The following is a 24,910-nucleotide window of genomic DNA, read 5'->3' as shown; positions in this document are numbered from 1 at the left end:
ATCGCATGCTTCAGCAGCTTCCAACACCGAATTCCCGTGTCCTATCATTTGCTCCTTTACCAGTCCTGTGTGTTGTATCAAAAACTCCTGTCAGCCCCATTTTATGTTCCCAAGTCTCCCTGGCTTCACTAGGTTCAACCTGAGGTCTTGTTTAGGGAAAGTCACGCTACCGTAGACCCTCATTATTCATTCCATTATCAACCAGGATTCTGCTGTTTACAATGTTACATCATAAAAATGACCTTTTAAGAACATTTTAAGAGGTTTCTCTAGGCTCCTCCTACGTACATTTTGGCATCCAAAACTTTTCCTTCATTTTCTTTGCACAGATAGAGAGAAATGGGAGATCAGGAAGATCTTTGCCTTCTGTATGGTTTAAAAGTCTTCTCCCATTGACATAACTGGCTTTTACCCTTCCAGAGGGTAAAAATATCAGGGATTTCTCTTTGTTGCTGGTGCAATTCTGTTTTTAGAGCCCAGTGGAGTCCTAGGCCACTGCTGGAGATCTGGGACTGTAGTGATGTAGAAAGCAACTGTGGATTTGAGTCACAGCATTTTACATCTGCGTGTGTACTGCATGTGTAAAGGATGACTTACAAACCGAGGGATCCCAAAGGATCATTCTCTGCATCAGCAGTCTGCAAAGTTTTTCAGCACAGCTGTCCATCCCTTCAGCTGCACCAATACAGCAGCATGGAGAGACTGACAAAAAAGCTCAGGTTAAAATAATGCCCCCCCAAAACCTTTTACGCTGGGTTATTTCAGTGATCCAGCTTAGAATGTGTTCCTATGAGCAGGGAGGAAGGAGAAACGTGCCAAACTGTGGCAACCAGACGAAAGCAAGCAGCCAGGAGAGGGGGAGAGTCTGAAGGTCAGGAGCCCCTCAGCCTGGCTGTGCTGCCAAAGCCCATCCGAGGCTCTGCGTCTCCGGTAAGCTGTCTTCCAGGTCTCTCCTTGCTGACGTGAAGCACAAATGGACCAGGACTGAGTGGGAGGAGGGTTGCTCCGGAGTTCCCAAAGTTTGCAGGAAGGCAGAGGAGAGGCAGCCAAGTGTTACATTCGCTATACATGTCTTCTCCGGCCAGGGAGGGGGCAGTTCCCCGCGGCTCTGCTCTCAAATCTGTCAATGCCAGCGGCAGCCTGGAGGCAGCCTGGCTGTCGTGAGCAAGTGTGACTCACTGCCACACCACCCAGCTGAATTATTTGGGGTGGGTGGGCAGTATTTGTCACGCTGTCGATGAGGATTTGGCTGCGTTAAGCAAGCACATTGGCTGTCTGGGCTGTTGGGTCAACCTTTACTATACACACAGAGGTCTATGGCTTAAACTTACTGGAACAAGATGAATGTGGCAAGGGCAAAAGCATTATACGCACAGAAGACAGACAAGTAACTGCACCAGTGCTAAATAATGAAGTTTATTGCAGTAGATGCCGCATCAAAAGCTGAATGATTCTTAGACTTCATTCACAACCTGTCTAATAAGACCTATGATGAGTATTACAGTCTGGGACCGAGTGTTTAAAAGTGCTCCCTTGACATGTGCACTACTTAAAGGAACACTCAAGTGATAAATTTGTTTTCCAGTGCTTAAGGGAGACTGAGCGTTCCCCTGCTCACGCAAGAAGTCCCTGATCTTACTGCAGATGCAAAACAGACCCTGCTTTGCTGTGATTCTGAAAGAAGGGAGGGATGAAATCTCAGTCTTGTAGCATGGAGTCTTTCTGAGTTAATAATAAAGTGTTAACAATGAAAATTTGTCTTTCTCCAGGAAGGAAAAAACAATGAGAGGCGGGAGGAGAAAGGTGTACTGATGGACAGGAGGAATTTTCTATACTTACAAAGGGAGTCAGCTACACAACTACCACTAATTATACTAGGCTAAATACCCAAGGCAGCCTTAGAGGTTGTAGCCTATATAGATTTAGAGAAACCCAAATTCAAATGGTATATTGATGACTTTTTGCCCCACAAAGAATCTTCTAATTTTTTATGGTAATGGGTGCTACCTCAGTATGAAAGAGAAATAGAATATAATAATTTTAATGCAAATGGATTTTTTCAGATGAAGGGCACTGCACAAAAAGTGGAATGGCAGTGCTGTAAATATTCTGCCTGTGGTACGTTTACTTACCATTAATTACTGACACGTAGGCTAGTTGTTATAAGGAAATACCTGTATTTTTTCAATTAAGCAATGCTTTCACACTTTCAAATCAACTTCTGTTCTTTCAGTGCTACTGGAAATTTGAAAATTGCTGAAGTTGATCCAGGCGGTCATTTTGTAAAGATCCTGAACTGTGCCTCTGAAAAAGAGGAAAGCATTGGGGATTATCTCTTGAAGCAGGACGTCCAAGGTCAACCAGTGGCTGTATTTCAGATTCCCCCTGAGACCAGGATGGGGCCCAACTCCACCGTGACAGTGAGTGTGGGGGGTTTGAGTGCCTTTTCTCAGCTGGCAGACTAGGGTACACTCTTAGCCTGATGGTATAGAGTCAAACTTAAGTCTGTATTTTCAGAAGGGCTAACGCTCACTAATAATGATGAATCCAGAAGAAGCTCCTAATGTCCATCATCAGTCGAAGCCTGGCATTTGCATGACATGTCCAGCATTTCTTGTTGCCCAGCAATGGGAAGCTATCCTGGAAAGTCCTTGTTTGATACATTCCTTTTTCCAACCATTGCTCCCATAAAAAGCTCCCCATACTGTCAGAATATTGAGTTGTGCCAGTGTTTGCCAACAGAGGGTGTGAACCTTGGCTCGGAAACCCACAAATAATAGAACTGGAAAGAAAACGAGTTTTATGTGTTGCTACTGAAGCAATTAATATGGTTTTGTGTATAGTCTAAGGTATCACTATAGTAGGGTCTCAGCGAAAAATTATGTTGCTTTCCAGACTGCGCCCACTATCTAAGGACAGCTGTTATCCAGCAGAGAAAGCCATAAACCGCTGTTCTGGCAATGGGGCTCTGTTCCTGACTTTGCCTTGGATGACTTTAGGCAAAATGATGGCACTCTGTGCCTTAGTTTCCTATTCTGTAAAAGAAAAACAATTATGTGCTCTCCTTTGATGTTGTGCCAGAACTATATGTTAAAAATTCAGTGCATGGGCTGCTGCTCTTCAAAAATTACTGCTCCTCCAGCTAGTTCAGATGTATCTTTTTGCCACTTTGAATAAGAGTTAGAGAGGTAGGTAGGATCTAAGCTGCAAAGAGTCAGATGACTTCGTCATACTCCAGAAAAGCTTTAAATAGAAAGCAACAAATATATGCATCTGATATCCATGGTAATGAAAAAGGCTTGAACACGTGAACTAAATGTGACCAAGGCTCAGTTGTAGGTGTAGCTGAGGAACGTCTGCTGGTGTCTGCACGCAGCCTCCAGCAACCTCTGGGATGTACCCACACTCAGAGCGGGCACAGCCTTTGCTGTACAGGGTAAAGATGCTGCTTGGCTGGCTGCAAGACACCTTGCAGATCTCCCCAGAAATGGTTTCCTCTTAGTTGGCTTTGATGCGCCAACCATTCCCACCCACCCCAAAAGTAGTCCTTTCTGAAGTGCTCTGAGCAGTGCTGAAGTCATTGACAAGGTTGCTGTTCCCATTATCGTTAAAGGGCTCTTGGGTGAACAACTGACTGAGGTAGAAGGTCCACCACAGCTTCTGTTTCAGCATACGCAAGCAGAAAATTTCTGCTGGTTTATTAATTTCAAAGGGTCGTATTCAGGCTGCCAACTCTTGCATCTAAAATTCATGTACAACAGTGTCTGTGTCAGACAGCCAGCTAGGGAGGACTTCCAGGCCCCAGCTCCCTGTGAGAGCAACAGATGAACCAAGGCAAAAAGTTAGATGCCAGTGTAGATGGTTGGAATATGGCTTGAGGCCTCTTTTACCACCAGTGCTTGTTTCGTTTTCTGAGATGAAAACTGAGGCCTCACAGAACAAAAGGAGGCAAAGTCCATGTTCATCACCAAGCTTAATGCAGGTCAATGCAGCCCTGCATGAGCCCTCTTACAAGAAAGCTGGAAATGCAAGCTGGCAGGGGCCCAGAAGAGCCACAGTCAGTGCTGTCTTCTGGTGTATGTGTGAAAAAGCCACAAATACCCCTTAGCAGAATGCTGTATGGTGAGCACTTTTGGAAGAGAACATTCTATTTTTTTCAAGATACTTCTCCTTTAAAATTGAATGAGAATTGTTTTGGCTCCCAGGAAATGGTTGAATCCGTTTTCTCACAGATGGCAAATGCCAAATCCTTTAGGAACACCATTTGCAAAAGCGTGTTGTGGTTGTCTTATGTAAGAGAAATGTTTTCATAACAGGTCCTTTTGCTGCTGCGTTAGTGATAAAGGTCACAGATAATTGTGTTCACTTTATAAAGCACAATGTTGTTAAATCTTTTGTATAAGGATAAAAGTACAAAAAATTTCTAGTCTCCAGTAGAGACAGATTCTCCCTGAACAGAGGGAATCCAGAATCAAGCAGAGACTGGAATTTTAAAGCTGGTATCACAGACCTCTTCCAATGCCCCTGGTAATTCAGAAAATAAAAGAAACTGCCTATTTTTAATCTTACTCTCAGCAAGCCAGACCAAAAAGCTCAGGATTTACTATCGCACCTTGAAAAATGTGCCTTTGCTAATCTCTGTTAATCCATAGGAGAGGTACTTGAAAATAATCACTATAACTAAGCTGTGAGTCTTGAAATATAGTGTTTTCAGCTTTGATTTCACAGATCAAATAGTGACTGGTGTTACAAAAATCAAAAGGAAAGGGAAAACCTGATGTTTTTACTGAGTTCTAAAATTGTATAAATATCCAGGAGCCATTTTGTCTTTAACCTAATGGCTGCTTGATCTTTGCAGGTTTGGGCAGCAGATTCTACAGCACTTCACAAACCTCCCTCAGATTTTCTTTGGAAGGACCTGGAGAGATTTAGGACAAGCCTTGACTGTGCTACCATTCTCTGTGAGCCTAGCGGTCAAGTGAGTGCCCTGAGCAAAATCACTATGTTTCCTTACCCAGACTGCTCTATCGCTGGACTTCCTTCAGAGATTTAGGATCATATTGTTAAAGTCCTTGTAGAATCAAGCACAAGCAATCCAAACACAGCAAAGCTGTGATCTCTCTGTGTTAACCTTGCTTCAGTGCGGAGGTTAATTATTAGGATCTGAAGGACTGAAGAAAACCAGCAGATTGACACCAGACACCAGCAGATTGAAAACCAGACACCACTCGTTGAATGAAAGGCTAACATCCTCACAGCAACTGAAGCATAGAATCATAGAATCATTAAGGTTGGAAAAGACCTCTAAGATCATCGAGTCCAACTGTCAACCCAACACCACCATGCCCACTAAACTATGTCCCTAAGCGCCTCATCTACACGTCTTTTAAATACCTCCAGGAATGGGGACTCAACCACTTCCCTGGGCAGCCTCTTCCAATGTTTCACCACTCTTTCAGTAAAGAAATTTTTCCTTACATCCAATCTAAACCTCCCCTGGCGCAACTTGAGGCCATTTCCTCTTGTCCTATCACTTGTTACTTGGGAGAAGAGACTGACACCCACCTCACTACAACCTCCTTTCAGGTAGTTGTAGAGAGCGATGAGGTCTCCCCTCAGCCTCCTTTTCTCCAGGCTAAACAACCCCAGTTCCCTCAGCCGCTCCTCATAAGACTTGTCCTCCAGACCCTTCACCAGCTTCGTTGCCCTTCTCTGGACACGCTCCAGCACCTCGACGTCCTTCTTGTAGTGAGGGGCCCAAAACTGAACACAGTATTCGAGGTGCAGCCTCACCAGCGCCAAGTACAGGGGCACGATCACTTCCCTACTCCTGCTGGCCACACGATTTCTGATACAGGCCAGGATGCCATTGGCCTTCTTGGCCACCTGGGCACACTGCCGGCTCATGTTCAGCCGGCTGTCGACCAACACCCCCAGGTCCTTCTCTGCTGGGCAGCTTTCCAGCCACTCTTCCCCAAGCCTGTAGCGCTGCATGGGGTTGTTGTGGCCGAAGTGCAGGACCCGGCACTTGGCCTTGTTGAATCTCATACAGTTGGCCTTGGCCCATCGATCCAGCCTGTCCAGGACCCTCTGCAGAGCCTAATGTCTCTGACCCGGGCCTCAGGGAGGCAGCAGACTTCCCTGTGGGATGGGTCCGGTCGGCATATAGGGCCCTCTGTTCCCCTCAGAAGGGAATCGCCTATGACAATTACCCTCCTTTTTTTCTTAGCAGAAGCAGAGGCTCCACAAGTGTGAATTGGCAGCCCACTGTCCTCTTCCACTGTGTTTCAGCCATGAAAGATCCAGCTATGCCCAGGGCTGCCCATTAGTAACTGCCATCAGCTTGGCAACTGTATTGAATATGTTTAGGCAAACTTCTGTTGTCTTGGGGATGAGAAAGAGCCCGAGATCACTTTTTACGCTATAGTTGTCCAGTGGCAACTATGGGTTCGGTAATTTTTAGCTAGACAAACTCGAACTAGTGACAATATGGAAAAGACCTGTAATTTTCATAAACAGTGTAAGTTATACAGCTTCCCCAAGGTAGCATAATTTACACCTTACAAACTGTTAAGTGAATGTTGACTTTTGGTCTCACCTTTTCACATTTACTCCTCTTCTAGCTCAGTTTGGCCATACTTGCTATTACCTCAGTGCCAGGGAATCAGAGGCTGAAAGGGAACTTGAGACGTGATTACCTCTGCCAGGATTGCTCCTGGCTGTGGCTTGCCTAGGTAGTTCTGGAAGACCTTCAGTAACGGAGACTCCACCATGTCCCCAGGCAATCTGCTTTAGTGCCTCACTCTCTGTATGCTTAGAAAAGCTTTCCTAGTGCCTAAACTGAACTTTTTCTGCCTCAGTTTTAGTCCTTTCCTTCTTGTCCTATCTACTGTGGCCATGGAGAACAGATTGCTTTTTCTTCCTTCAGCAGCCTTTGACATACTTGCAGAATTGTCATGTCCTCTGTTCTCTCCTTCTTTGTCTGGTTTACTTAATTGGAGCAGTGGAATTTCAAGGTTCTTAGATGATGAATCTACCCTAAATATATTTAAAGACTGGAAATGGATTTTAAAGACCAAAGAAAAAAATCATGAATTTGGTGGTTGCCATTAGTATTTATCTTTCAAATGATAGATGACTCAGAAATACATTGGAGCACCTACCCTTTTAGCCCTTCCTGGTTTGTCTACAACAAACAATTACCTTGAAGAAAAAATGCAGAATATAAACAAGCAGTGGTATGTTGGTTTTTTTCAGGCTGTGGCTTGGTACACTCCTCTCTACTGGAACAGAAGGCAAGGATGGGTGGCAAATGAGCAAAGTGGAAACATTGAGAACGTGGTTATATCAACTTTCTCAACAACAAAGCAAAAAGAGGGATTGGAAAAGGAACAGCAATTCACAATAACTGATACAGAGTGGAAGAGGGCTGACCCAGGGCAAACAGGAAAAAAAAGACAAAGCTTTATTAAAAGGTATCTGATGTTCATTGAGTGTACTCTGTAATTACAGCATTGTGCCAGACTGGCTCTGTAACTGAACACTTTTAAATGAGCATCTTGGTAAGCAGTTTTTGCAAAGCTTTGGAATTTTGAAAATAAGAATTAACCTTAACCTTCAAACAGGAATCCAGCCCAAAACTCCTGATAGGAGTGCATTCATTGCCAGTCAAGACTCAGTGGAAAGTGAAATTCAAGTAAAATTCTTCTTAAAATGTGACTTATTATTACATATTATCCTTTCAGCCCCAAGTGTTTGGATGGCACCATTCCAAGTCCATGAGCTGGAAAGCTTTCAGCCAAAAATGTTGATGTTCATGGAGCTGTTTACCTTTTTCTTGAGAACAATGGCCTGAACACGGTCTTCTCTCAGACCACTGCACTTTGAACTGAGCTAGGGACTGATAACCCTTGCTTTCTAAATTACTTCAGAACTGTCTTCTAACCTTTGTATCAACTTAAACTTGGCAGCACTATGAAAAAGTGTGGTTCATTGGTCTAGCTGTGGACAGTTTAGTTTGGGCACCCAGGTCTCAGTCAGGAACGCCTGAGCTGAGCCATTGACTGTTTTGAATAAGGAATGCAATGTTGGTGGTTTTTTCCTAAGTCCCCTCCAGAATATTGGTTCCAGGCGCGTTTGAGCAAGGTTCACAACAGAAAAGCATGTGCAGAGGAATTGATGTATTTCAAAAATAAAGGATTAGCCAATCTGGATATATTTTCACAGAAAAAGTGGGTTACCCTTCTCATGTTTGGGGTAATTGCTCTTCTCTAAATTTCTTCTCCAGACTGTGGCTGGAGATGTTCAGAAGATATACAGTTTTCAGCATAGGTTAAACTGGCTGTTCTTCGCAAGCGTTGTTCTTAAAAATGACTAAAATCACTTTTGCTCAAACTCTCCAAAGAAACTAAGTCAGAAGCAGGGAGAAATTATGTAAAAAATCAGTGCAAAGAGTTCGAGTCTGGCAGAATTATAACCAATGGCAAATGGTAAATTATAATGTGATACGTCAAACAATATAGAAGTTGCAGTTCTTCCACCTACAGCTAAATGCAGAATGTGTCAAATATATGTGTGCTGTTTGTTAGGTATATTGCATAAATTTAATGTATGTGTGCAGTAAACACAGTAAATCTATGCAAAATACATTTTAAATATGATAATGCAATACAATAAATAATGCAGTAATAAATACAACATACATATTTTTATATCCTGTGCACATACATGCATGTGCAAAACGTGTGAAATACACACAGTAAAATTAATTGAATTTCTCTTTACAGGGAAAAAAAGACCTCTGCATCCCTTTTCCCTAATCAGAGTGCCTGGTGCCAAAGTCCAAACTCTCCCACACACCCTCACTTTTCTCTGGTTAGACCATTAACCATGGGGAATGACGGCAGCAGTTTGTGCAGGCAGTCCCGGTGTCAGTCATCACGGCCTGACCCCCTGCCAGGTGAGTTCAACAGCAGATGCAGTATATGCTGTAGCATGCACAGTGGCAACGGGGTGGATTTTCTGACACAAATAGCTTAGGACTTAAAATACATATATGTTACCAGCTCTTACTTCTGTAGCAGTGATCTGCAAACTTTTTTAATTGTGCACCCCTATCAGTAAAAAATTTTTGAACAGGCACTCCCAATATATGTACATTTATTTATTTGTAAATTATATACTTTTACTACTGCAATAATATATTATGTATATTATAAAATGTGCACACGAATAGAAATTTAAAAGGATGAAATAAAGATGAAAAAATACTATTTTACAAGTATTTTTAAATTTAATTTTATTTATTAATATTACAAAAATATTTTCTTCCCGCACCCCAATGGATTGTCTTGCGGTCCCACTGGGAGACCACTGCTCTGTAGAACTGCATATGTTGGTAAGATGTGAGGAGGCTATTGTTACTAATACTGATGCATTTAGGAAATGAAACAAAATATTAGGAATCAGTAAGAGAAAGAGACTCTTATATTGGCTGTGAACTGTTAATTAGGCAGTGGTGAGAAAGTCAGTGTGTAATTCAGGTACACAAACCCAAAAAGGTGTTGAGACACTGGAAAGAGTTCAGGGGAGGATGACAGAGTGAAAAAGCGTCTGAAGAGATTGATTCACAAAGATTAAAAAGAGATAAATGTGTGTTGGACAAGCAAGGTGATCATTGTGCAAGGGGGTTCAAGCATCACAGCGAGAGGAAACAATCTTAGATCCACGAAACGGAACTAGAAGGAATAGGACCAAGTGAAACATAGGAAGGCTTAGGTTGAATATGTAAATAAAAAGGAGTTTTAATGATCTATAATGTAGTCTTCCAGTTGTGCTCGTTGCTCCACTTAATGTTTTAAACCACTGGCAAGTTTTAAGTGCCCAGCTGCCATTAATTTTTAAGTAACTAGGTATCCAGCTCCTGAAGACAGCTTTGTAACACTCGTTCTTTCTTTAGTGAACATTTAAAACCAGACTGGTCAAATTATTTCAATATACTAAGGAGGTCACCCTGTGACTGGCGTGGATAGGTGACTGTGCAGTTGTCAGGAGTTTTTTCCCATTTCTAGGAGTGCCAGCCTAGAAAAAACCTTTCAGCTTGGGCCAGGAAAGTATTGATGTACCTGCTTAGCTTTACACACCCAAATGGTAATCCTGCAGCCAGGGAGGACCGTCAGGAAGATCCTTCTCAACTGTTAAATCCAGGAAAAGCAGATTAAAACCTGATGGAGTCAGTTGTAATAGACCTAATTTCATGGTTTGTTTCCTGCTCTGTCTTAATCACTGGTAGCATCAGCTACCAAGTGTCTATTTTGTGTTATTAGGGTTTGTCTAATTTGCTAAAACTTAGTTTGTCTTGTTCTGTGTCACTCTGGTCTTCTGCAGAGCCGGGTCCCCTGTATCTGTTCTGCTAGTTTCCTGGACAGGGAAAAGCTGGGGACAGAAAGGGAATTGGCACCTGCCAACTGGGGGTGCTGGTGGCATCAGAGGTGGTGTTCACATGAGCAAATGCTGTGGACAAATAGGAGGTGGTCTGTAGAGCAAACCCCTTGGTGCTGCAGACCTGGCATCCACCCTGTACACATTTCAAAGGTGATTTACTTTGTCCCACCTCTAGGCTGGTACAACAGGCCATGAGGGGGCACCTACCTCTGCACGATGTAGAGGGTACTCCTTTTTGGGTATGAAACTTCCTGGGCTGTTGTGTAGCCCACTCATGCTCACCACTGGTCTGCACAAAGCGGTTTCTGTTTGAATACCCACTTGCAGGCAGAGTGCTTGAGGTTTGACTCCGGAGGACATCTTCTGGCTCAGTTTTATTGAGGAAGCCAGCTTGTGCACTTGATAGTGCTCCGTGATGTGAACCTCAACACAGCAAGTGGGGGGAGTGGCAACTCTGCTCCACGGGTGCACTCTTCTTCGAACCCGAAGCGCTATGGACACACCCAGGACACCCCTCAGTAGTTCTCCCAAGCCAAAGGGAGTTTGCTGCGTGCAGTCCTCTCTCCTACGTTCCCATCTTTTGTCACATCTCCGCAGATGGAGGTCAGTGCTGTTGCCACGAGCTACATTTGGTTTCAGTTTTCAAGATTTTTTCCTTGCAACTGTTAAGACTAAGAACTTTTTCAATAAAGCAAGCAATATGAAAACAAAACGAAACAACCCTGAGACTGTAACACAATTGCGTTGTTCCAGGACCCAGGGCTGCAGGCACAGAGAGAGGGCCTGCCTGCAAATCTACTTCCCGAGTGTGGGAACTCTGAAGGCAGAACTCAAAGCAAGGTGGTCTGCCACGCACTAAATATATCTGATTTTCTGTAGGTTTTCACAGGCAACCTGCATAGCCTCAGTCTCTCTTTCTCAGATCTTTGCAAAAGATAATTCAGCTCTATTTACTTATGGTTCATTTGCAGTTCTTTTCACTACTGAATTATGAAATTATTCCTCTTAATACTGCCAGGAAAGTTAATAATATCCAAGATCTCAGATTAAAAATTAAATATGAGTATAACCATTATTTTCCTCTGATAAATATTCATGTGTAGTACATATTATTGCTGAATTTTTCCAGAAATGAATATAGAGAGAGATGTAAGCATCATTCTTATTTTATTACAATGCAAAAATTACAAGTGCTTTAGGCAGATTTATACAGGTATGCCGCTAGACATTATTACTGATGGTGATGGAATGATGATTTTGAAATGTACGACTACTTTCTTTTTTTCTTTTTTATTTTTCTTTTCTTGCTTGAAAATTTTTAACTAGCAGGCTTATAACTGACATGAACAACTGGGGTCCACAGCAATATGCATAAATGCAGTCTTGCTTAGGTCCTGGTCCAAGAAAGCTTCCCTATTCAGTGAGGACTCTTCAACTTGTTCATAAATGCTTCATAATATCAGAGACTTACAGAAATCAGTATTGTTAACATTTATTTTCCTTCGCAAACACATTTTTGATCACTATTATCTTTAAATATGGGTAGTTATTTTCCTAATGCCATAATACAGCAAAGTTAGGTCAACGGCTTTGAATTGAATTAGTGAGTCAAAGTATTTTTGCATTTTCCTCTTAGGTACTTAGTTTTGCTTTTCAAAATCAGTTTAGTATACGCTCATATTTCAGAAGTGCAAAGGTCCACTCAAAACTGCAAAGAGATGGGCCTCACAGATTATACTGTTTGATGGTATTTGCTTATTAGCCTAAAGTACTTAGTTTCTCATACATCTGTTGTATCCTTTCTAGCTCCTAGCTCTCCTTGATAATAATCAATAATCAAACATTATCTTTTCACTGTCTTTTGGGGGGATGTTAATAGCAGCAGTCCACAATATTCCAGTACAGAACAAAGTGTGTTTAGTGGCATGATGCTGTTTTGAGAACTGTTTGCCTCTCCTCTCCTCATGCAACTTAGCATTTTACCTTTCTAGCTGCTACCGAACAGGATTTTCACTACCCGGTTCCAGTGACTCCTGTGGCTTTACTTTTGAGACTTTGCAGTTGATAAGACGATGGTAGGGGGTGTGGTGGCTGTTCCTTTCAGCACATACCCATCCATATGAAATTTTAACTGGCACCTTACCTTTTGTTCACTTTGCCTTCTGAGTCTCTCCTGAAGCTCTTGGAACAGTGTTCTTTGATGGTGACAACAAAAGGCTTCGCAAGTTATCTAAAAATGATTTCACTTCATTTCTCGCTATCTTTACTTTATAGTCTCTCTTATTAATTGTTGAACTGTCTATTTGGTTTCCTCTTCACCCAAGTATCCCCATTTTCTTCTCAGACTAAGAGATAGGAGGGGAAAAGCTGCTACTGCCATAGGTCACAAAGTTCGAGCTGAGCTCCTACCTCCCATTTTCCTCAGAAATGCATCACTCTGGTGATGGCATTTTTTTCTTCTTGTTGTTGATGAATTTCACTCTGAATCAAAATGCTCAGCTGTGAATTTTGCAAGGAGTTTAAAAATAACCGTGGAGCGTATTGTGAAGCGAGCACTTTGAAGCCTCAGCCAAAACCAATGAGTTTTGTCAATCAGAATGTTTCCCCGTTGCTGAGGAACGCTAATTAAGCTTTCAGTGGCAAATTGAACCTGCAGACAAGGAACATATTTAGCACACATTTTCAGTGAAAAGGAGCCAATTCCTACCACTGTCTTCTTGAGCAAGTGGATCAAACCTGTTAGCTTTCTGTTCTTCCCACTAGTTCTCATGGGTTTTGTCCCAAAAATTGGAGTCGAATGAGATGAGATGCACTCATATCATGATGCATTTGCTCTCTTGACTTGTCCCAAGGACTTCCATAGTCTACAGGACTGCCCATGTAATTTCCAGTTAGCAGTGAGAAATGTTTGCAGATTCATCTCTTTTCTCATAGGGCACTGACACATTATGGACAAGACCAAGCAATTACATTGGCTGTTATAAATTATGTTATACAAACACACAGATGCACTTTTTGAGTAGAAAGAGGTCAAACAAGATATTACAGTGATATCCCATGGTAAGGAACTAAGTCAGCTGCTTTCTCCAGTAGATCAATTGACCAGTGCGGATCAATGAACTGTTCCAATCATTACTAAGGCACAAAGCGAAGCATCTCAGGTTGCTCAACACAGTGTCATTCACTCTGGCTGACAGCCAGGTGTTCCAGTAGTCTGCACCTTTGCGTGCGTTTATGTGCCCTCTGCCAGCTTAAGTTCTTCTGTAGCCTTCAAAACCTTAATATAACTTTTCAGTTTGTCACTGATGCAGATTATTTATCTGGAATTCCAAGGTTCTGCAGTGCTGAGGAAGAGGATGTTCCAGTAAAGGAGACCACTCTGGTGGCAGAAAGCTATCAAAATATCCTGACTTCATTTATTAGGTACCAAATGCTGTACCATCATTTTTTATGAGAAACACAGTAATTCTGGTTTCTTTATTACTGCTTTCTCAGCCGTGATATCTTATGACCTGACATTGCGTTTCCCTACCTGCCAGGCAGGATGCCAGTCTGTCAAAATAATTTCCTTATCTATTTGTTGTTTACTGCTTAAAAACCACTGATGTAATGTGCATTTGTGTATTGTTGGTGCTCCAGGAAAAAAAACAACAAGTTATCCTGACCTAGAATTTTGGAGGAGGGAAAAACTTGGGAAAATCAAGGGGATAAATAATAATTCTCTGTGGCCAAATACGGAAATTGTGAAAGGAATTAAAGATTATTGCCCACGCCTTCAAATAATATGAACAAGCACAGCTCTTTCAACTCACCTCCTTCCACCATGGTCAAATAAGTTACATTATGAATACTTCAGCACCACTGAAAACAAATTGAAGGTTTATCCATGGTTCTGTTGAGAGAGAGAGGAGGTGGCGTTCGATAAGAGGCTTTCTTAAGACTGTAGGAAACCCAAATACCTCTGCCACTTTTGATGTGGGTGACCAGAGGTGACAGTAGGGTGTGTGTAGCAGGCTCTCCTGAGAACTGCTTCAGAAAGTCAGTAGCACTGACCTGCTTGGTGTTCATTAGCATCACTTACCAGACAAAACATCGTCACCATGCTGAGATGTGCGAACACATTTGGCACTTGCAAACTCCGGTTGCCACTGAGAGGAAAATCTGGAGAGCTGCAATGCCTTTGAGATGTGAACATTTGCAAGCACACAAGTCCCCTGGAAATATCAGCAGAGCTGTCTGAATGAAAAGTACGTTTATTGTCCTTTGCTTCTCTTGCAAGCTGATCGCGATGGGGAAACTGTGGTTGCAAGTGTCAAGTTGGCCTGTGAAAAAGCAATTCTCTCCTGGATAATTTTGGCAGAACAACCTGACCTTCAAGTAACCATGACTAAGGATGGCCCTTTATCTTGTCGCCCATTACAGCATACAGTCTGTGACTCAGTCATATAATGGAGTGATAAAATGAAGTCCAGAGATTCACTTCTGAAAATTGCTCTCATGTAATAACAATACCCAACACTTATGAAATCTCCAAGTGAACTTGCGTAAAGGTGGTGTTCATGTCAGTAGAAATGTGGAGTCATTTAAAAGCTGATTCTATGGTAAAAGTATGTCAAGGTCTGAGATTAGGTTTGAACGCAGCTCAAGGAACTGACAGAAATCCAGGGTCAAGGAGTGAAAAAGCTTGTTCCCTCCCTGCCAAGAATTTGTGGCGAACTGCAGGCAGTGAAAACAGGGAGCCAAAGACATAATGATTTTTGCAGTGAGACTTGTGGAGACGGTATAAGGCAGATAATCTGAGAGCATCAGCTGGAGGGAAAGTGACAGTGAGGAGGAAAATGACGTGATCTCCATTCAGAATCTGCTAAGGGTTTGGAGAAGTACATGTTGTTCATGGACAGCCAGCACAACTGTGATTTTCGCCAACCAATTCTTGCTGAAATCCAATTCAACCGGAAGTCTGCAAGAGAGAGTTTGATCCTTTAAAGTAAAGGTATCTTAGTGGCAGCTAGTGACCTTGCATGTGATTGTATATTTATCCCAATGTGGCTTTTACTTAACATGTTCTTCCATAAGGTCAGAGGAAACAGAGAGTTTTTGTTGTTAGCGTGCTTGTTTCCTAAACTGACTTTCTTTTTAAAGTAGGTATGTGGAAATAATGACTGTTGTTATCAACAGGCATTCTGTATGCAGGAACTAGTCGGAAGAAAAATCCTTCAGTTCCCAGCTGTGTGAGTGGGGAAGGCAGAAGAAGGCCTACTCGGTCAGCAGGGGTGAGTCGAATTGCTACAATTCAGTTTTCAAAATAAACAAACAAAAATCCAAAGAAAAGAACAGTGGAGTTTAAAAAAACCCACAATTCAGAATGCAAGAATGTCTTTATTTTGTTGGATTCTTCTAGTCTTCTTTCTGTGAGAAAGACCTATGCCAGACCACAAATACAAAGCATCTGGATTCAGGCATTGCAACTAGATCATAGCTACATGCTTCTAGAGAACTTTACGTTTGCATCTTGGGTTTGCTTTAAGTTGGAATCTATTTACACTATTCCTTCTAGGAAAAAGAAGGTTTAAGTGCACACCCAGACATATTTTTTAATCTGTTTGAAGACTCTTTTGCTTGCACTACCCTACCTAAAGACCTAGAATCCAGGGTCAGTAATGAAGCCCTCATATGTAAATATGTAGACCCTCAAACTTGAGTTGTTGCAAGTTCCTCTTTCAAACTTCTTGATTTGTAGACTTGTCCCCAGGAGTTGGTGGTTTGATTTTACTTAATATCAGTTGCATGATTCATTGTAATGCAGAATATTTTCTCTACATTTTTATTTGTACTACAAAATATCATTAGATATGCAGATGTTGGAAATGTCTGGCGACACATTAAATATCATTCCAATTTCCTACCTTTACTTCATAGGTTCTGTTACAAAAGCTATAAGAATTGATGGATTTTGTCCATCAAACAACTTATATATACAACTTATTACTGTTGCCATAATTATTAAATTGTGCAATAGGTATTGATGTTACTTACAATGGTTAATGTTCTCCAAAGTGCTATATACATTTATATATATCTATGTATAAGTAACAAGAAGAAGAACAGTCAGCCTCTCTACATCAGGTAGAAATAAAGAAGAAACGACACTGGAGGATTATTGCTTGTGCCTATCTGCTCACTGTATACATGAAGTGGGACTCTTTGCCCAGGTACAGACTTAAACAAATAAACACATCAGTGCTACAGTTTTGCCTTATATAAAATGATAGTAATAACACGTATCTCCTAGGGGCAGTGTGAGTCAGCAGTGTTTGTAAAAAGGCTTTTCTATCTTTAGATGAGAGGCGCTTCAGAAGTGCAATGAATTAGTGTTTTTCTCAGTGACACTTGATTAAATGCTTTTTGATTAAGAATCCCACAGTTCCTGAGAAAGTTGCTGAATTAAGATGACCTGAACACTCAAGAAAACTATGACCAAGTAACTTGCTTTCTCATCTCTAGGTTTGCTACATGATAGTCAGGGTTTAGTGGAACTATTGCAATAGCCAAAGACAATTATGTGACATTTTACAGCTTTATGGGGAGGAAGCCCTTAGCACTATGAGCTTGATGGCGGTTCATACTGTGAAAATTTGACAGCTCAGAAAACAGCTCATCCTGTGACCTGTAATGTTATCAACAGTAACTAACTCTGTGTACACACTTCTCTGAGAGCCAGTGAAAACAAGGATGTTTGCTTTATTTTCAGCAAAAGAGATTTAAAAGAATGCTTCAGATTACAGTATGTTAAAAGTTTGGCTTGACACTAATGTAGCTGACTTGTAGCAACTCATTAAACCCTGGTGTCACAGCTGTGCTGCAGAGCCCTAAAAATATACCTGCTTCACAGCCGAGTCGAGCTTTCATTCAGATATTCCTTACAAAATCTTTTTACCTGATAGACTTACGCTTTCAGTCAAGCCAGATTGCCAAGAGCACTAGCTTAAATCCCAAGAGAAGCTCTCATTTGGGCTGGCCACTTGCCCATTTTGCCATGAAGAGGTGTCCAAACCAGCTGAGACAGAGAGATGCAGATCTGTAAGTTCTTGCACAGGATAAGAAATAACAGAGCAGCTCAGTTTACTGCAGCTTAAAGGACCGTGGGACATGCTTCTGAAAGTGAGGTGCGTACAGCACCCGTGAAGACACAGTAACTCACGTGTAGCTTTGCAGTGTGGCCTCTCATGCACAAGCAAATCCATATGCTAATTGCCTTATAGAATAAAGATAATTTTATATGTTTTACTCCTAGTGATTGTTACAGACAGCTGTTAATGATTTTCACAAATGCTATATGCATTTGTAGTGCTGTAAAAATGATGATTATTAAGACAACATTTGGGTGTAAGGTCTTTTGACTCACTATGGTCTTACCGTTCTTACCGAAACAATCATAATGCTCATGTAGTCCTAACTTCTCAGTCATGAAACCACATAGTGGACAGGAGATTCTGAGAGATACCAGAGACTGATGACTCAAAAGTTTTGGTCCCATATAAAGGTAGTTTCAACATGGGAAACTGGAATAGGTAAAATTAAATCACTGAATGCATACTATATGGATAGTCTTATTCCAAACTAGAATGCCCTTTTTCTGGCTTAATCTGTTTCACTTTCAAAATGACATAAGCTAAACAAGAAAAAAAAAATCCCTCTTATTTTGAATGGAATATCTATAGAGGCAGTTAAATCCCCGTGACCTCGGTGGTATAACTATACTAGTAAGTTTTCCCATACAGACCACTTTAATAAACAATTTCATAAAGTATCCTATAGACAGCATGTCCTTTACTATATATTAATTGTAGAGGAATCTCTGTGAGTATGAACTGAGCTCAGATAACTTAATACTGACATTAAGCTCCTGGTTTCCCAATGAAATGCCTCTCAGATTGGTACTGAGTGGCTATCTGATATTGAGAGGAACTGTGAGCTTCCTTCCAATTCCCAGTGGACAGTATTTGCCAACGCAATAAATGGGTTTCCTTGGTTTGCTATCTTAGTAGACAAGCAAAAAATTGAGTGAGAAAGGACTAACATCTGGCCCCTCTGGCTCCAGGAGGAGGCATTTCTGAAGCAAGATGGAAGTACCGTGTTGGGATGGAGCGAGGAAGCTTGCAATGACCATAGGCTTTAAAAATTCACTTAGAAAAAACGCACGTGAGGATTCCATCTGCCTCCCCAGTTCAGCCCGTCCCAGAGAGATATTCACATCTTAATATGTGCTAAAATTTTACTTTTCTCTAGGAGGAGGAAATGCATATCTAGTGAACAGTAGGATTTCCTGGGGTGTGGTATCCAGTCACCAGCTGTTAGGCGGAAGGAGACACGACAACTTGTAAGGCATCTGGTTGGCTTAAAAAGGAATAACTTGTTGGACCTCAAACTTTCAGCTTCTCAAGACAGGAGAAGAGGCATCAATCTGGTTCAGGTGTTTCCTAAGCAGAAAAAAAATAAAAACAAATCATACCAAGATAAATCAGTTTGCTGCTTGGTACTCATCACATTCCTAAAAAACATTCATTCCTTTCTCCTTTACCTTTGCTACTAAGCACTTCCTGAGTGCTTTCTGTTGTTCTTGAATTGGGTTTTTCATAGCATTTCATGTAAGGAAAATCAAGAGGGTTTACCCTTGAAGCTAATTGACCAAAAAGTGCCTTTTTTCTAAATGGAAAATGGACCGTTTCCATGCCAAATACGCATTGGGAAAGCTTAGGATACTTGAGAAGTGACATTCGATTACTTGACAGGGCCAGATCAGAAGTGTAGCTGTCCATCCCAGTGCATGTGTCTGCTTCATGGGTGAGAGAAAGCAGGATAGAGAGGACAAGGCTGGCTGCCTTCCAAACTCTTCTGTGGGGCTCAGTGGGAACCAGCAGATGGGAAAAGGGGCTGGCTTATCTGCGAGCCTGTGTGTGGACTGCAGGAGTCGGGGCAGAAGGAGATGCTGCCTGACCTGGCCCTTTCTCCACCACAGCGGTCCCCAAAATTCTTTCTCGTGAGGAATCCTAGCGAACCGGTGCATATACATTTAAAATTGAGATTTCAAATCAGCAAGGTCCTATGGTTGATAAGCAATCCTTTTGCCTTTTGGTTTGGTTCTTCTGCAGTAGCTATTGTTATGTTCCAAGGTATTTTTTTAAACAATGAAATAGAAACAGTCCAAACAAGCTTGGTGCAGGCACACAGTCAATTGTCAGAATACTAGTGCAGAATTAATGTTGATATCCTCCTCACTGCATTTCAGGTCATCTGGAATAGCTCAGGAACAAGTGACACTCTAGATTACTGTTAGAGAGAAGATGGAGCAGGCAGTCTCTCCTGGTACCCTTTTGTTTTCTCATTTTCTTCCACTGCACTCCAAGTACCTTTGCAGTCATGCTCAGTGCTGACACTAAACGGCTCCAGCACTGGGGATGCTAATGACTGGGATTTAATTGCAAAGGCTCTCGAACCTGTGTGTCAGCAGTGTGGATTGTTATGACCCAGTTGTTGTCGCAAGCAGATTGCAACCTGTGTGGGACATGTTTGTAGGTCTTAGTGTCTCTAGCAGGGAAGCCACTGCTTTATGTGCTGCTAGTAGCAATCCCGACAGCAAAGACAGAGACTGCATGGGCATAGAAAAGAAGCAAACCTGTGGGACAGTTTTAAGACAAATTAGATGGGTAGCATAAAAGCACTGTTTCTACTACTTATCCTGTGTTGTGGATTTATGAATTTATGAAGTTTAGTCTCCAAGGTTAGCAATATTGCTTCTTTTACAAGCTAAGTGAGTGTCAAGCACCCCAAAATAGACCCAGGAATTTCTAAAGATCTGGGAAGATAGGCTTGGTGTAATGTTATCCCATTCAGTTCTTCACACCCACCTGAGGCTTCTTTGGACACTGTCGGATAAACCAGGGTATTTCAAAACAAGGAAATTAAATCTGCACCTTATCTCTGATCCTCATATGCCCTACAGTTTACAGTTTTCATGGTGTGGAAATCCAGATTTATCCCATTTAAGTAATGTAGGGCAAGGCCACTCCATATTCTGTCTTACCGTTTAATGAAGGAGATTGTTTCAGAAAAACCTTAAGTATTAGTTGAGAAAAAAAGTAGTTCTGAAAAACAAGCTGATAGCATGGGGAGGGCTCAATTTCATTCTTAATCCTATGTATATATGTTACAGCTACAGACAGCACATCCAACCTGGTTACGATATAGCTGCCCATCAGCCTCCTTACACGGTGGTTAGAAACAGCAGCACAGAACTGATGGTGTCCCAGGCGATGTTTGTGCACGAACCGCACTCTGACTTCAGGAGAGATCAGACAAGTTGTAAACAGATCCCCTGGCTTGTATACAGGACTTGACAGGAATAAGGAAAAGGTGAACCTAGTGGCTATATAGTGGTTTTTAAATCTTACTAAGACAATACAGTTATTCCCCTTGGAAGTGAATTTCAGGCTCTGTCTAAAGTGTTTTGGTGGGTGACAGAAGAAAGCTGGATTTGTTCATTACACTATTTTTAGTAGCTTGGAAAATGAGCATATTAAAAAGTCACTAGCAAATATGCTCGTTGGGTGATGTTGCATTCCTGCATGGAAGGGTGTGTGTGCACAGCAAGACAGGTGCAGGGGCCTCCCCGGCATCCGGGTACCAGTTCTTACATCCAGTATCATATCACTTGTGCCAGCCATGTTTGCCCATGGGTTTGGGCCCTAAACATTTCATTTTGCGGGACTATAAGGTGCAAGTGCCAAACAACAGAAGCACAGACGTGACTCCATTCTGGAGTAACCACACAGTCACAAGAGTGCACAGGCAACACACGGTGGATGGAGAGTGCCCTGTTTTCTTTTAGTCTGCCTCTTTTTCTGTTAAACAAAATACTTGGTGAATCACAATTTTGCTGCATGCTCCATCCAGGAGACACTGTAACACACAGTGAACTTCCCCATGGACTTGATATGAGTTTTAAAAATTTATTGCCCAATCTGTAGGTTGATATTACTGTGTGTAATCCCAGAGAGTTGGTACGTGTCCATGTGTCACTGCAAATTTTCTTTAGCTAGAGCTCTGAAAGCGAAGTTGAATCACATGCTATTTATATCACAGTTATTAGAAAGACAGCAGATGTAATAGAGCTTAGAAAGACAACAGGGGTTCCTGTGAATCTTGGGGCACTGTAGAAGCCTACTTTGTAACCTTGCTGAAAGAAAATGCATTCCCAAAACCTTACGAAAGGGCTGTATTTTTGACAAATCCCCTTTTCTTCCCCACAGTGATGAGAGAAACTTCCATAACAAAACTTAAAGCCAAAATAAATTTGTCATTGGGTACATCTTTACAGTTTCAAAGCTCAAGCCTTAAACACTGAAAGGATGACTACATAGTAGTCCACATATGTATTTCGTGACTAAGTACATGCACGCAGTGCACTGCCAGCTTCATCTGTTCAGCTCAGGCCCATTTGTAAGTTTCAGTGGCAGTTTTAAGTGGCATGTGACCGAGGAGGAAAATAAGGACTCAAGCAACAGGAAGCGTATTATTTTTCATGCCTCTTTTGACTTTCAGAACATGGGATTTGTGTTCATCTGTTCTTTGTCTGTGGCCTTTTCTATCTGATTTGAGCAGACATTTGCAATAGGATGACATTGGTGTCGTCTTCCATCAGAACGCAACTTTATTTTTGGTTTCCATTTATCCTAAAGTAACTGAACTGCAGCCTGTGAAACAGCTGGGAAGTAAATACACTATGTAAATAGCTTTATTTCATTAGCTGACATTAGGTTTTAAGGGTGCTGTGTTGTCATTTGCCTTCCTTGCAGCTGTTGTAGCGTGTGCTGGACCATTTCACAGTGTACTCTGAATATAAGCGTATCAAACGGCTGCAAGGCAGAAACTAGACAGAGAGTAGTTTCTTCCTTTTCTTTAATTATGAATTACATCTTGGAAAGATAGGTCCAATCTATCTCGGCTTTGGAAACAGCTCTTGCAGAGTTGTGCAAGATCAGTACATGCGTGCACGTTCAAAATGACGCGGGAGCAGGAGGTGCTTTGTAAGCCTGCAACATTGCACCACTGGCCTAGTGACCGTGGGGAGGTGATTGTGCCGGCTAATGATGATTAAATAAATTGTGAGCAGCTGTTTCTTTAGTCTGTGGAATTGCAAGAACAAGAGTGAGAGGTGCAGGCAGCAAACCAGAGCAAGCCTGTCACGACACAAGGCAGGAGGCATAAAGGACATGCAGTATGCTCTCTGTACGTGCACAGGAACAGAGCCTGAGAGCTGGTTTTGAAAAGAATTGTTGGGGTTTTTTAATTGACAACACTTAATTTTGTATTCTTTAATTTTTCTCACTTAGGGTTGTTTGTTTGTTTTATTGTTTACACATGCTGAGTCTTACAATCTGAACAGAGTTCATCTAGCCACAGTAAAATCTTGATCATTCTCAGTTAACTCTTCTGCAGACCCAATAATTTCCATCTGGAAAGGCAGTCAGTAATGAATTCAGAGTGCTGTAGTCAGATCTCCTGTCATTTCATTGCTTTCACATCACACTGCTACAGAACATTTAATGGCCCTCTATAAAGTGTTATTACAAATACATAAACCTAAACTTACAATTCAAAATAAATGAACTAAATTCTTTTGGTGGTGCAATATCATCAACTGTTTTTATCATGGGGGTTTGCCTTTCTAATTTGCAAAATTTGTTAAACTTCAGTACGTGCAAAACCCAGGGCTCCTCAGAGTTTCCAAGCTGACCTTTCCTGAGACTTAACTTTTATCCACAAAACAGAGGGAGCCTGAGAAATGGCAGGACGAGTTTCCTCTCATCGTCTTGCCAGTGTGCTGAAAACTGTTCATGATACTTTTAGTCTCGGTGCCCTTTCATTTTTAAGTGTCTCTGCTGAGAGTGTCCGAAGAGATAACAAATAATGCCAACTGTGTAGTAATTTTACTGAGGGTAAACAATGCCTCAGTAAGAGTGGGGTTAAGGGCAACTAATCATTCACAGAGGTCACCAAATAAGCACGTTACATCACATTTTCATAGCGCTGGGTGAGTTACTTGTTTTGAGTGAATTATCCAATAAACTTTGGCCTTGGCTGATTTCAGAACAGGCCCTAATTTTCACAAATGTGTTAGTCACACAGATGAGTTTGCAGTGTTTGTTATCAAGAGAATACTACAAATGCACTCAGTACTAACGCACTGGTACATTACCATGTACGATTTATAGTCTGTGAGCTTGCCCCTTTTATTCTTTATCCTCTAGGGAGCCAGATTGTTCATATGAGTTCCAAGCTGTGATTGAACCTTTAATAAAAAGTGGTGAGCAGCGATGAAGCTTTGGGGAGCCTAGGTAATACTGCAGTCTGTAGGGCAGCCATTCAAACTCGGGGTAATTTAGACAGACCCTACCTTGTCCCAGTCCCCCGTAAATCATGGCTGGGGCCTTTCCAGTCCCCCAAGCAGTGCTGAACTGAGGTGTTACGGGGGGCTGGAACTGGCAACGTAAAGTGCTGGGGACTGGACAGAGATAGAGGTGGCAAGTTGAGTACAATCTGAGCTCTGGTCTAGAGGATGGTGGGGAGCTTCAGAAGGTACCTTCAGTTCACCTCCTCCCACTCCTCACTTCTGTGGGCATTAACGTGTAGTAAATCCTGCTCTGCATCTGGCAGGGTGAAGGTGCAGTTGCCAAAATAGGATAAAGAAAAGCCCAGAGCAAAGGCACAAACAGTGCATCAGAAATCATGTAACTTCGGTTTCATTCAGTCCAAGTCTGATTTTGCATATTTGAAGTTGGCTGCAGCAGACCAGCTGATCAGGCAGCAGCAGATACATCACATCGTATGCGACAACCTCAGTGTACATTCACAAATGATTTCCTCACAGGTTTTATGAGGTGAGCGAGCGATGCACTATCAGACACAGCAGAGGTAACCCTTCCCACACGGTGTGCGCCATCACCTTAACTAGACCTCTGGTCCCTTGATGCCTGTTTTGTGCTTTTCCTGCAAAGCCCAGGGAAAGAGTAGAATTATGTTTTCTGGGGAAGCACGGCCCTCCATGTGTCCCCATGTAAGTACCCGTGCTCAACAGATAGTAAGTTACATTAATAATTCATATAAAGTCAGGCAGCCTACAGATAGTTTAAATTCATTCTCAACAGCTAATACTTTGTAGTGGTAAAAAGAAGTTCCTCTCCCCTCTTCTTTCCTGAAGGAAGTAAAACCCAAGGCTGTGTTTCTCGGCTGAAAATGGACTGACTGCAGCGCACATTGTGTGCCAGCTGGGAGTCTGGCTCTGGGCTCTGAATTCAGCAGCTCCAGCCTATCTCTGAAAAAAGCTGCTGCTTCTGTCATGTACGGATTCTGCCTTATGTTCAATATATATAAAAAACAACCGTAAACTAACCAAACAGTGACCTTG

The 24,910-nt window shown here is 42.0% G+C and overlaps 1 protein-coding gene across 1 annotated transcript in view; it reads left to right on the top strand.

Moving 5' to 3' along the window:
- Nucleotides 1-18,753, top strand: part of LMNTD1 (lamin tail domain containing 1) — a 28,255-nt gene extending 9,502 nt beyond the window's left edge. The window contains exons 3-8 of the mRNA XM_076328770.1: nt 2,234-2,420; nt 4,859-4,978; nt 7,258-7,475; nt 8,787-8,959; nt 15,622-15,716; nt 18,733-18,753. Coding sequence (XP_076184885.1) covers nt 2,234-2,420; nt 4,859-4,978; nt 7,258-7,475; nt 8,787-8,959; nt 15,622-15,716; nt 18,733-18,753 — 814 coding nt within the window. The remainder of the gene's footprint in view (nt 1-2,233; nt 2,421-4,858; nt 4,979-7,257; nt 7,476-8,786; nt 8,960-15,621; nt 15,717-18,732) is intronic.
- Nucleotides 18,754-24,910: the final 6,157 nt, after the last annotated feature.

Source organism: Aptenodytes patagonicus, chromosome 1 (genome assembly GCF_965638725.1).
Source record: "Aptenodytes patagonicus chromosome 1, bAptPat1.pri.cur, whole genome shotgun sequence".
NCBI classification, from domain to species: domain Eukaryota; kingdom Metazoa; phylum Chordata; class Aves; order Sphenisciformes; family Spheniscidae; genus Aptenodytes; species Aptenodytes patagonicus.
This window is presented reverse-complemented; position numbering and strand designations above follow the sequence as displayed.